The 13,845-nt window shown below is 41.4% G+C and overlaps 1 protein-coding gene across 7 annotated transcripts in view; it reads left to right on the top strand.

The window, feature by feature from the left end:
- lrch1 (leucine-rich repeats and calponin homology (CH) domain containing 1) overlaps positions 1 to 13,845 on the top strand; it is a 94,653-nt gene that overhangs the window by 72,548 nt on the left and 8,260 nt on the right. For 5 of the 7 annotated variants that reach the window (XM_006806393.3, XM_006806390.3, XM_035914630.2 and 2 more), the window contains 4 exons: positions 2,612 to 2,721; positions 4,093 to 4,230; positions 4,377 to 4,454; positions 8,537 to 11,967. In XM_006806393.3, the coding sequence (XP_006806456.1) occupies positions 2,612 to 2,721; positions 4,093 to 4,230; positions 4,377 to 4,454; positions 8,537 to 8,821 (611 nt within the window). In that variant the 3' untranslated portion in view covers positions 8,822 to 11,967. Of the gene's footprint in view, positions 1 to 2,611; positions 2,722 to 4,092; positions 4,231 to 4,376; positions 4,455 to 8,536; positions 11,968 to 13,845 lie in introns of those variants that run through there. The other 2 variants (XM_006806394.3, XM_006806392.3) reach the window with 1 other exon arrangement.

The raw sequence follows: 13,845 nt of genomic DNA, 5'->3' as shown, positions 1-13,845 counted from the left end.
GGATCCCTCTGTCAGCTGATTCAGGGAGCATCCAGATGACTTATGGTGAATGATTATGGATAATAAATGGATCTCGACCACCTCTGTACCACTTAATGACAAGCAGCGGAGCCGTTGACATTATGAAAGATGTCTGCAGCCACCATGATGAAAGATGTTCCACACTTATTCTTCTTTGATTAATATTATTTATTTATTGCTTTTATTGTAAACACAGCCTGGGATGCTCTGTCAGTATTGCTGCAGTTTGTAGTCCAAATTCTGCTTAGATTGAAGTGTTTAATTTTTTTATGTTACCAGTTACAAATCAGGAGGGTAGCCCCCCCCCCCCATGAAAAAAAAACCTTCAGAGAAGAGGCACAGAAACAAGATGCTACAGGCTCAGAATGTCCAGATGGCAGAGAGACAGAGAGATATTTAGAGAGAAGAGGAGGAAGATGATGAAGAGGAGGGAGTGTTGAGCAGCTTGTAGCATGACGTGACCCAGAATATAAACCGAGTGAGAGAAAAACGTTTGCCCTTCACCATATTCCCCTTCCTCTTCGTCTCAAACAGCGAGCTCAGGCCAACCAAATGATTTTTCACACTAAGACGGTAATCCATTATCCTTTAGTGGACCCCAGCTCCTCCATCTGCTGTTTCACCAGAGGAACTAGGCTCCAAGGTCCAGGTAGATTATTTTACCAACTCAAAAAAAACGTCAACTTGATCAGTGGGTTTAGTCAAAGAGCTTCATTCAGGTCAGAGGAATGTCAGTGTTGACAGTGCAGAGTTGAAATGTGGGTAAAACTGTTGAAAACATTCACACCCTGAAGCCCTCTCATCTTCTCCTCCCCAAAACATGAGATGACCCCCACTGAAAAGCCTGGAGCTCCCTCCTGTGGTCGCTCAGTGGAACTGCACATTCACGGGCAGTGTTCAGCTTCATTCAGCTGTAAGAGGCTGATGTATGCGTGTGGAAAATAGGACAGTGAAGAGGTGAATGATTCAGAGTTTAGCGGTGTGCCTTTCATGAGTGTGGGTGTGTAGGAAGAGACCAAGTGTGTTTCACACTCGGTCCTCCTACACACGCTAAATAAAAGTGCATCTCGTCATCTGCATTTCTAATCCGAGCTTCTCTTCACTTTCTGCTCCAATTGTTGATATTATTTAAATTGGAGCTGGAACAGTCCAATCCCAGCAGCTGTTTTGATCTTTAATTTATGCTTTTAGTTGGGTTTTTTCAGGCAAAAGTAAAGCGACTCTGCAAATATTTACATATTTATTTTAATCTCCTCAAAAGAACGAAAGAGCCGCCATCTGTCTGCTATTTTTGAGGGTAAACTAAAGATCTGTATGTGGGAATACATACATATATATTTGTGTGTGTGTGTGTGTGTGTGTGTGTGTGTGTACACACACACACACACACACACACACACACACACACACAGTTAGTTAGTTAGTTACATTTACTCTCCAGCAGAGAGAGAGTAAATGTAACAAGGATGGGGTTTGATGGTGATTTGCTTTTTTGCTGAGAGGCAGCAGGACAGTAAGCAGACAAACTTTAGAAGGACTGGTATCTGGGGCAGCAGCTGCCTGAGTCTGACTGGAGGGAACACATCCACCTGCCGGGCCCTCTAACACTCACTAATTAACACGTCTCTCATCTGTTTCATGTGTTTTTGAGACACAAAAAGACAGTCGACTGTCTCCCTGCTTGAGCCTCAGCTCAGTAGGCCTGGTAACTATTGCCTGATTAATAGATCAGCACATTAAAAATCTGAGTGCCTGGAAGGTTTTTGACTCTTTTCTAGGCCTTGAAAGACCACAGCACATTAGAGACACAGAGGATGTAACGTTTAATAATCAGTCTGTCTGGGCTTTTTTTCGCCCTGCAAGCTGTTTATTGAAGCCCTAATTCCTCCTCACATGACGGCTCCTGTGACAGAGCGGGAGCGAGCAGCATGCTGAGCTCTGACTGCACGAGTGCATGTGAATGCTGTGCTTGTGTAAACTTTCCACAGAACAGTTTTTTTTCCCTCTCACGTCAGTTTGTGTCACACAGTCATTCTGGGATGTTTGTCTGCATCAGGCTGCACAGTGGATGAACTGAAGTGCAGCACCAAGGCCCAGTATTTAGAAAATGAACATTACTCTTAACTTTGAGTCATGCAAAGCTACTGTAGTAGTCCTAGGATACAAATATGGAGTTTTTTTTTCTGTCCCCTTTCCCAGGTTTTGACAGACGTTCTTTTCTCCGTCGGTGCTCCAAAGTCTTTGTGGATTTTGATCCTGCTGTGTGATTTAGTTAAAAGGAGTCTAAATTTGTGTTTTAAAGACTTGCTACTGCATTTTTAGTTTCAGTAGAATATTTAATATCTTGCAGTCTATCAGCTGCTTGAGAAGGTCTTTGCTCATTGTTTAAATGCACTGCTGGTATTTATTATGGCATATGATTATTAGATTTCCCGCCTCCAGTGGCAGCTTTTCAGTCTCTGCTCATCACAGCAAATCTCTCCTTCCTCAGACGTCTGCTGTCCTTGTTTTTATCTCTAACTGGTACTAACTGTGTACTCCTGCAGATGCTTAATGTGTTATGTTCCATTTTCTTTTGTTGTTGCTGCAGTGTTCCTGCGGAGCCACAAGAGCCTGGAGTCTGTGGATCCTCAGTTCACCATGAGAAGAAAGATGGAGCAGCTGCGGGAGGAACTGGAGCTCATGGAGCAGCTGAGAGACGTGAGACAAGCTAATGTTCTTTTATTTTTTTTATATTATTTGAGTGGGGAGTGGGGGGTTATAGATCTGATATGAGCTTATGTCAAACGTATCCAGCCTGCATGACTGAGTTTAAGCAGGTTTTCACCCTGGCCAGACTAAATATCTGTCTCCATAAAAGCCTTCATTGTATCTTAGCTGAAATACGATCTGATGCAGATTTGGATCATAAACCCGGAGCTCCTCTTCTGATTTAAAATAAGTCTGACGCTCTGCATTGAACCACAGGGTTTTGTTTTTTGTTTTGTTTTCTTAGCTCAGCATTTTATCAGCTCAGCGAAATCTCACTGAATGAAAATTGCAAAGATGTAAGTTGTATGTTATATAATAATAATAATGATGGTAATAATATACAATTATATCTTTATATTTATGACAAGTGCATCAAATGACCAGGACGTTTTCTTTAGACATATATTTGTTTCTGTAAGCCAGAGGTCTCAAACATAAAATCAGGCACCAGGAACAGACCGGAAAACACACTGAATAAATGCATTGAATGGCTTTGGAAAATTATGAAGAAGGGCATGAACTTTGGACTTTTAACTGTATTTCTAGTTTTACAACTTTTGCTACTGGTAAAGACCTCCCACATAGCCATTTATACTACACCAAAAGTAATAAAATGATAGATAAGCAATTAAATAACACAAAAGTTCCTGTTTTCTTACTACCTACTGTAGGTACGTGACAGATGGGCAATGCGCTACCAGAACTTTCTCTGTAAAAGAGTCTGCACTGCAGCAGTATGTCTTTGTGTAGAAAAACTGAAACATACTACTGAAATTGGGCTTGTTTTTGGCACTTTTGGTTTGGCCTCTTGGGATCAGAAAGGTCTGTATGTGGCCTGCATGTAAGTCAAATGTATGTTGGAATGTGATGTAACCAACAGACTTAAGGATGGTTGTAATTAGTTAACCTTTAAAGTAAAGAAAACTTTAAAGCCTGCCAGCTGTCAGGGAAGTCCTGTTCTGTTTCTTTTTGGTTCGTTTTTTTTTTCATGTGAAGGAACCCAGAGCTAAACTAATCTCCCACTTTGTTTTGTGTTTTGCCACACTGAATGTGATGCGTTCAGATTTACTGTGACTCAGAGTTGTGCTATTTGGAGCGCAAAAGAAAACACGCATACATTCATTAACTGCATCTTTGAGCTTGACCTCATCAAAGCTATGGTTTTCGGGCAAATTCAGATTTTCAGTCATCTAAGTGAGTTTATGGAGGTTTGTTTTGGACGATATCATCAGGATGTCTGATTCTCTGTTTTCTCTCACTGTATAATACTGCGATCCAGTCCTTTTTACTCACACAAAGCTGCTTGCATTGTTTGCTCAGAGCATCGAGAGCAGACTGAAGGTCGTCCTTCCTGAAGACCTTGGTTCGTCTCTGATGGACGGCGTCGTGCTCTGCCATCTGGCCAATCACATTCGCCCGCGCTCTGTCGCAAGCATCCACGTCCCCTCACCTGCAGTGGTACGTCTCACTGACAGTTGCAACCTTTGACCCTTCGCATAATCACTGGATGAGCGTTCAGTTTCCCATTATCCCATTTAAAGTGTAAAAAATACAAAGTTGTGTTTCTAAGTGTAGCTCAGTAAGTTGTTATATTTGTCTTCCAGCCCAAACTCAGCATGGCCAAGTGTCGGAGGAATGTGGAGAACTTCCTGGATGCCTGTAGAAAAATAGGCGTACCAGAGGTAAGAAGTGCATCTTTGTACATTAATAACACCTTTACTAGAAGCCATGGCCTGTCTGAACTGGGGGCTGATTTCAAGTTGCATGACTTCCAAAACCTACTTAAAGTCTAATCAGTTATTACACACCCAGACTCTGAGTCTGTCTGACGCTGCAGTTATCAGATAATACCATGATGGCTACCGTGCAGCCCCACTGCTGCTGAAGGACATTTTGTAAGCCTGTGCTGGGATTTAAACCAGCAACCTCCAACCTGAAAACGCCCCCAGTTCTTCAGAGAAACTCCCAACTGAGTCCATTTCAGCCTGATTCAATGGGTTGTTGGCTTGTTGTTGACACAATAAGTCAAAAGAAGTGTCCTGCAAAAATCAGATCTCTTCAGCATTAGGGGTATGATTTTACTTTAATGACACTGTAGCATTGGCAGCTTCCATTTCCTTGTAATTTATATCAGAAAGTGAGGTGAAGACTACAATTAAAGATTTTTGCCAGACACTAAATTATAAACCAGACATGGAAGGAAAGCTGATGGTTCTGTGTGTCTAAAAGCAACTTTTTGCATCCTTGAGCAATTAGAACTGATAACACAATTGCATTTTTTACCTTTATGCCACTGAACAATAAGTAGAGCAGTCTGACACAGGTTGAACCCAAATCTTACGAAAAACTTGAAAACCACTCAGCTTTTTCCCACGGCTGGTTAAATATCCTTTCTGCCTCCTTTTTGTTCTTTTTGTCTTTTTTGGCTGTCTAATGGGGTCGTTTAACTTCAACAATGCTGATTCATCACCGCTGTCATCGCTGCCTGCAGCTTACAGCTTCCTCCATCATGACAGAAGTCAAAGTGGCAGCTCCAGTCTGGTACAGAGCATGCTGGGCTGATTGTGTTTACTCCTTGTGCGTGAACACACTTGTAGTAGTTCAGATTTGACTTTCCACCTCTGCACTGATTTAAGGAGTGTTGTTGTCCAACTGGGAACATATGATGTTTCATGCAGGTTTTTGTTCATAGACCCTGTGTGGTGGATTCTGAAAATAAAAAATAATAATAACACAGATTTAAAGTGAAAGTTCAGCAGTGTGCACAGTGATGAGCTAGATGTTAAATGCACACTTGATGGTACTTTTTATAAAAAATTAAATCGCTTGAAACGCCAAAACTTCCTTAAAAGGAATTTAAGCCCTTTTCAAAATAAACTTAAACTATAGTGAGGATGTGACGAAACAAACACTATGAAGTGTGTCTGTGTGTCGTGTTACAGAGATGTCTGCCGAGTCCATATCAGCCTGGAGTAGGTTCCAGATACACTCTTGTGTAATATCACTTTGAAACACAAGATGGTGCTCAGACCCTTTAGTGCAGGGGTGGGCAACTCCTGGCCTCGAGGGCCGGTGTCCTGCAGGTTTTAGATCTCACCCTGGGTCAACACACTTCGATTAAATGATTAGTTCATTACCAGGCCTCTGGAGAACTACAAGACATGTTGAGGAGGTAATTTAGCCATTTGAATCAGCTGTGTTGGATCAAGGACACATCTAAAAGCTGCAGGACACCGGCCCTCGAAGCCTGGAGTTGCCCACCCCTGCTTTAGTGGTATTGGCTCAAGGTCACTAGAGAGAACTGTGTATTCCCTGACTGATTTAGAAGTGGCTGCAGGCTGACATCAACTGCAAACAGGGTGCTCTGAAACCCTTGTGATTGCTTTGTTTGCTGGTCGATGGCTGCAGTTGCCTGTAGATTGATGGAAGACACCAACCTGTCTGCCTTTTAGTCTTCAAATTCGAACCAAAAAACATTTGCCTTCAAAGTAAGAGTTGTGCTTTACCTCTGCAGCAGATGCATTTCAAAAGGAGCAGCTTTTATGTTACACTCTAGCAACCACTTGCCAACTTGTTGAAGAATACACATTCTTGTCTAGCAACCAGTGGATACCAGGGGGAATCACTAACTGGCCTCTACGCCTTTTAGAATGAGGCCTTAGCAACTGATTTCATGGCAACTGCCAGCTAACACTCATGGAATATACATTTTTCCCTAGCAACTAAAAGCTGGGCAGATGGTCACTGACTGCTCTCTAGGTGTGAAGTTACTACGGTCAAATACCAAGATGGCATAAAAGTCAACTTTCAAGACTGCAACCTGTGGATAGTTACCCCAAAACCTTTTGTTAAAGTGCTGCCACCTTATGGTGAAAGACTAAATTAAAGCCAGTAGCTGGTTAGCTTATGATAGCATAAAGACTGTACACAGATGACCTGTTTTTTCTGAGGAAAAACATCAGTTTGTCATTTTGACAGCTGCTTCGTATGCATTTTGGGTCTCCATAGGAAACATATTTTTGTGCTTTCGTTTTTTTATTCAAATTATGTCAAGTTGAGTTTTGACACTCACGGTCTTCCTTATTATTAAGGCTGATTATACCTTATTAGGTTGAAAATAGCTCAGCATTTGAAATGCTGCTGTCTCTCCATTGTCCTTTGTCACTCATCAACCAATCAAAATTAGGAGAGGGCAACATTTACAACATCTCAACTGCAAATAATTGTAGAAGAGAAAACTTAGGTTCGCTTTTGCTAGATTTCTATAATTTTACATAACAATAAATGTTTGAAATGTGTGCTGTGGAAATTAGATCATGGACAACTATAATGCAGCATTAGTCCAAAGACATGGCTCATTACCAAGGTACTTATGTTTCCCAGCAGGCTGTGTAGAATTAAAGTCTACAGTCAGGAAAGAAAAGTAAACACAGAGGGGTACACCTGCTGTTACATCCCAGCACACCTATAGTTCAAGGCTACCTGGCAGGCGGACCTTGTTACCACTATACTCATCCAGGCTGGCTGTTTCCGCTTGTTTCCAGTTTTTATCTGTAGCTTCATACTGCAAAGCAAGATCAGTCTCAAGGAAAGCAAGAAAAACTACTCATTCTGCTTTTCTGCAACTGTAGAAACAGAAAAGGTCCGACTTTAGAGGTAGAACTGCTACAGATCTAGAGTTGAGGTCACATTCACAGGCTCCATTTGCCAGTTTAAGAGAAACAGGAGTACAGATTTTTTACCCGGTGCTGCTCAAGGGTGCAGGTTATTAGGGGAAATGCAAATATTAGATTGTTTTTTTCTGCAATCTTGCATTAATGCAAAAAAGTAAACAGCAGCATGTGTGAGACATGTGTCAGGGTTGATTGGTTATTTTATTACAATTTATGATTGGTAGTTTGATTTTTTTATTTAATGTTATGTTGATATCTGTGTGTTTGTTTTGGGTTTGTTTTGTTTTTTTGCTCTCTTATCTGTTCAAATTAAAGTTCAAAGGTTTAACCTGCCTTGACCTTTTGACCTCCATCTCTGCTTGCTGGCTGTTTTCTGGCCTCTGTGTTCGCTAGCCGCCATTTAAGCTGCAGCCTGACTGCTTTACTAGCAACGCTTCTGCAAAGCTTCCCTGCGCTTACGTGCTAACAGCTTCTATGCTAATGCGCTGGCCTGCTGCACTGGCTCTCCCATTAGCCACCTCACCTCTTCATCACTGGACTGCTTACTGGGAGGGCAAAGGGTTCTGCAGAGGTTTTCAGCCATCCTCTCAGTAAGCATCCCTCCTTCCCCTGCTTGCCTCACCACCAGCTCCTTCACTCTATGACCTTTGACCTCTGTATCCATTGGTTAACCTTCTGCCTTTTCTCTTTTTTACTTTCCGGCTGGATCGCACCACGTATCCCTCCTCCTTTCCCTTGTCTTCTTCTTCTCCTCATCAACCTTCTTGCTTTTTGTGGAGAATATTTAACCTTTTTCTCATTTCTCAAACTTCAATCCATTTTTTTTTATCTACACACTTGTGTTTTCCTTCACTTGTTGCCTTTTTTCCTCCTCATGTCTTTTACCTTTCCATCATATTCTCTCATTTGTTTCATCACACATTCCCTACATTCCATTTATTGCCCTATATTTCTCTTTCTTCTCTGTCCTACTTCATCTTTCCTATCTTTGCTCCCTTCATTCCTTCTCTTCCAACTTCTCCCACTATTTTTCCTTCTTCCTCATTCACTTCCTCATTTCTTCCCTCCTTTCTTCCTAATGGGGGTAACAGTCGTCCCTCTGCTCACCTTATGACATCATCCAGTGCCGCCTGCAGCCGGTTCGCACCACGGTTCGGGCGCTGGTTGCCTTGGATCCAGACAGGAAACGCAAGGAGGCAATCTCAGCTGCAAACCCCACTTCCCCTGGGGCATCAGAGACTCCCTTATTAGTTTCTGTAACCACTCAAACTCCGCCTCCTGCCTGGCAGATCTGGGACCTTATTGGTTCGAGCTTAGTTCACATCCTCTGCCTTGTTCTGCTCTTCGTGGCCTATAGTTGGACCGAGCTGACGTAACCGTGACACCCGCAAGCTCTGCCTTCTTTCTGCCCAGGCTCCTCCTCCTTATTTCTGCTGAATTTGTGTCACACGGGTGGAAAAAATTTTCATTTAGTGGCTCATCTGTTATTATTCGGTCAGTGTTGCAGTAATTAAGTGTTAAATTGCATTCTGTGTGGTGCTAAAATAAGAAAGAGGAATACTTCCCATGAACATAGCGGTCGATGCAATGAGTCTGTTTTAGTCACTGATTGTCAGCCAGTCACCAAATGTAACCATGGCGATCTTTCAAACAACAAGCTCAAATAAACACACGACAATCTAATTTCCTCACATAGAATCTATAATATTTCTATTATTTTTAATGAGCACCATCCCATGTGACACAAATGCAGCATCAGCATGAGTGGATGCCTCTTCTTTTATCCTCCTTTTATCCTTCTATGACGTCTTTGCAATAAACTGAAACATAACAAAAGCAGGGCATGCAGAGTAATAGCTTATCTGAAGTCAATGATGTCTTATCAACATGTCGGCCAGCAGAGATAATCACATCTGTGCAGGACCGAGGGCTTATTGCTTTTCTCTGGGTCACGTCAGTCTGGGGCTCTGAAACGGTTGAATTTCACTGAAATTTCTTGCAGAGGGAGTGAATATGCCAGTATTTGTACCACTTCCATAGCAGTGATCAGATTTTAATTTTGGATTAGTGGGCAGTATTTTGCAGCCTTTTGGAGGTCTAGTGGTGAACTGACTGGAAAAGAAGCTCTGAAATATTGTCTGGAAATATTTAAAAGGTGTGATCAAAGAGTTCTGGAAAGATCACTATAAAAATCCATTTAAATTTGGCCCCCTCTTCACTTTCTACCTAATCTTCTATTCTTAGACAATTGCTATTTCAATTCAATTCAATTTTATTTATATAGCGCCAAATCACAACAAAAGTCGCCTCAAGGCGCTTCATAGATACAGAGAAAAACCCAACAATCATATGACCCCCTATGAGCAAGCACTTTGGCGACAGTGGGAAGGAAAAACTCCCTTTTAACAGGAAGAAACCTCCGGCAGAACCAGGCTCAGGGAGGGGCGGGGCCATCTGCTGCGACCGGTTGGGGTGAGAGAAGGAAGACAGGATAAAAGACATGCTGTGGAAGAGAGACAGAGATTAATAACAGATATGATTCAATACAGAGAGGTCTGTTAATACATAGTGAGTGAGAAAGGTGACTGGAAAGGAAAAACTCAATGCATCATGGGAATCCCCCGGCAGCCTACATCTATTGCAGCATAACTAAGGGAGGATTCAGGGTCACCTGGTCCAGCCCTAACTATTTGCTCTAGCAAAAAGGAAAGTTTTAAGCCTAATCTTAAAAGTAGAGATAGTGTCTGTCTCCCGAATCCAAACTGGAAGCTGGTTCCACAGAAGAGGGGCCTGAAAACTGAAGGCTCTGCCTCCCATTCTACTTTTAAATACTCTAGGAACAACAAGTAGGCCTGCAGAGCGAGAGCGAAGTGCTCTAATAGGGTGATATGGTACTACAAGGTCATTAAGATAAGATGGGGCCTGATTATTTAAGACCTTGTATGTGAGGAGCAGGATTTTGAATTCAATTCTGGATTTAACAGGAAGCCAATGAAGGGAAGCCAAAACAGGAGAAATATGCTCTCTCTTTCTAGTCCCTGTCAGTACTCTTGCTGCAGCATTTTGGATTAACTGAAGGCTTTTCAGTGAGTTTTTTGGACATCCTGATAATAATGAATTGCAGTAGTCCAGCCTGGAAGTAATAAATGCATGAACCTATTTATAGGTTTCTCCCTGAAAGTCCTCTTAGGACCATTTGCTCTGTAAATACATTCACCACAGTCGGACCTGTAAGAGCCCACATTATATTCTGTTTCAAACTTTCAAACCTTATTGCTCTTGATGACATTTAATGCTCTGACTAGAACTGAGCACTTCAGTTTAAGGGGTCCACAGTTCCAACGTCCAGAGGAGGCACTTCAGGTTTGAAGAATGACAAGGAACATGCTGCATTTTTATCTGAAGTGTTCACATTGTTGAGCTTCATGGATTCATACCCCAGAATCAAATACTGAAACTTTCTGGGGCATTGAAGGGAGACTATATGCTGGAACCAGCCTTATTTTGTAGTGTGTACTAGCTAAATGCAGGAGTTCTTTGTCCACAGAAAGACTATATTCACTTTGGTTTTCCTTAATGCAGCTTGTCCACTTGTCTTAAAAAAAAAGAGAGAGACTAAATATATCAGTGGACGATCAGTCTTTGAACGCACTGGAGGAGATCCAGCACCCATTAGTGCAAGTGCACAGGCACAGAACAGGACTTCAGGGAAGGAGTCTAAAAATAGTAGGTACTGTGAAAGCGGTCCAGAGGTGCACAAGGAGATGAACTTGAATTGGGGCCAAACTTAAAATGGGAGTGCTTTTTCTTTTTACATCTTTTACATCACGGGCGATCGTGGCTCAAGAGTTGGGGGTTCGCCTTGTAATCGGAAGGTTGCCAGTTCGAGCCCCGGCTTGGACAGTCTTGCTTGTTGTGTCCTTGGGCAAGACACTTCACCTGTTGCCTACTGGTGGCGCCACTGTCCGGCAGCCTCGCCTTTGTCAGGGCGGCTGTGGCTACAATGTAGCTTGCCATCACCAGTGTGTGACTGTGTGTGTAAAGCGCTTTGGGGTCCTTAGGGACAAGTAAAGCGCTATACAAATACAGGCCATTTACCATCTTTAAAAGCCTTTACCAGGTTTTTAACCTGCACTGGTGTGGTGGTTTACATACCCTCAGTCAAATTACTTCTTGGTCTGTTAATAAAACGTCCCTGTGCTAACAATAGCTGATGATGCTTCTTGTGTGTAAGATTTACTTTAAGTTAATGTGGGAATTAATACCCCAAAGAACTTTCCCCGTCTTGTAAGCTTCCAAACACCACCTACTCCACTACAGTAGCAGAACAGAACACATTCACTGACATATGATGATAGTCTGTAAATATGGAAGACACAGTCAGGTTTTGAGGTCAGACAATTAAGATGTGATTAAAGTGGAGACTTTCAGCTGCAATTCAAGGAATTTAATGAAATTATTATATTAATTGTTTAGAAATTATATTTTATACACAAATCCCCTTTCTCAGAGGTTTAATATGTGGTGAAGACACAAAAACATAACGGGCGTAATCATTCAGTTATATTTTATTGAAAGTGAAAATGGCAAGAACTTCTAGGAACTGGGATTTATTATAAAACTATATCTTTAAAAAAAATCTCTTAACTATAAATACAAAACATTTAAACTAAAACTAGTGTGTGCATTCAGAGCAGTGGTAGGAAACCTTGTGTGTGTGTGGGACTTACACGTCTTTCCCGCACTCGGGGACACTTTGGGTGCCCTTTTGATCTTAACATCCACCAGCCCCTCTTTTTATTCTCTCAGTTAGATCTTTTATTTCAGTTAGTTCAGAATAAATAGATTATAATTTGTTTGTAGATTATTGTTACACTGCAGGTGCAAATGTAATGTACTTGGTTTCATGTAGCACTTTTCTAATCTTACTACAATACTGTTGCTACTAGTCAAACTTTAACTATAAATTCATATAGCACATCATTACCTTTGTTTCCATGGCAAATTCACCAGTTACCATGATACCTGTGACAGTTCCCCCATGAACTCTGTCACCATTTTACCATAAAAAATTCTCACAGACATGGCATATTCCATATTTGTCCCACACTGGGACAAAGTCTCAGTACGCCTGAATGTGCAAACATTTGTAGCATCTTTACAATATAAAATTTTAAAATCTTCTAATTTCACTGTGTTCTGGGTTACTTTAGGTGAAGTCAATCCGTTTTTAATGCTGTGCGATGTCAAAACAGCTCAAAATTTACCTTAACAGTATAAAGGTTAAGGAGGTGGGAGTATCAGGTGTGCAATCAATGAACATCTCCATGAATGGAAATACAGAAGGCTAACAAGAAGGAGCAAATCACTGGTTACACTTAGAAACCGTAAGCCCAGGGTAGAGTTTGTCAGAAACATGTAAAAGAGCCTGCACAGTTATGACAAATAGTCCTTTAGACAAATGAAACAAAGTTCAACCTGTATCAGAATGATGGGGGAAAAGAGCAATGGCTCATGATCCAAAGAAAACCACATCACCTGTCAAACAGCATAGAGGGAGTGTTATGGCACCGACCTTTAAGATCACCATGACTGATGGTTAATGATTTGATTGCTGATAAAAGTAGGATGAATCGTGAAGTGTACAGGGCTGTACTCTGGTCAGATTCAGCCAAATGCAGCAAAACTGATCAGACAGCGTTACACAGTAGAAATTGACAATGATACAAAGCATAGCGTTTTCTCAAGGCAAAGAAGTTAGATATTCTTCAACTCAGTCATCTTAACCGAGAAGAGCAGCTTTTCAGTTACTGAAGATGAAACTGAAGACACAAAGACCCAAATGAAGGTGGCCACAGTAAAGACCGAGCAAATGCTGTGGATCCAGGGGTGGAGCATAACGGTATTTGTTTATATCCATAAATGACTTTGTCATTGACAGCAAAGTATTTTCATCAATCTGAAAACAATCTTCATATTTCAAATCGTGTAAGTTTGTCCACTTACTTTTGAGCCTCTGAAAGTGGTTGACTGTGTGTAAAAATCCAATACTTTTTGTTAAACACCTTGAATTAAAGCCGAAAGTCTGCACTTCAAACACATAATTTTGCCTCTGTGCACCACTGTGGTGTACAAAGAAAATGCCACTGTATTAAGACATTTGGCTGAACTTGGTTCTGACCGGCTCTGGGAAAACCGACCCAGTCAACGAGTTCTTTTGTATTTTATAGTGTTGTATAAAAATCTGGCAAAATCTCAGTTAAATTCATCTTCATGTTTTCTTAAATGGCATCTAATCTCACGCTGCTGTATTTTTACTGCATGTCACACTACAACGAGTGTTACAGTTAATGATAATAATGATGCCATGATGATTTGTCAAGTGTTACCTTGGATGTAA

This window comes from Neolamprologus brichardi, chromosome 16 (assembly GCF_056152115.1).
Source record: "Neolamprologus brichardi isolate AB-2024 chromosome 16, ASM5615211v1, whole genome shotgun sequence".
NCBI classification, from domain to species: Eukaryota; Metazoa; Chordata; class Actinopteri; order Cichliformes; family Cichlidae; genus Neolamprologus; species Neolamprologus brichardi.
Note: the sequence above shows the minus strand (reverse complement) of the source record. Positions and strands in the feature narration are given on the sequence as shown.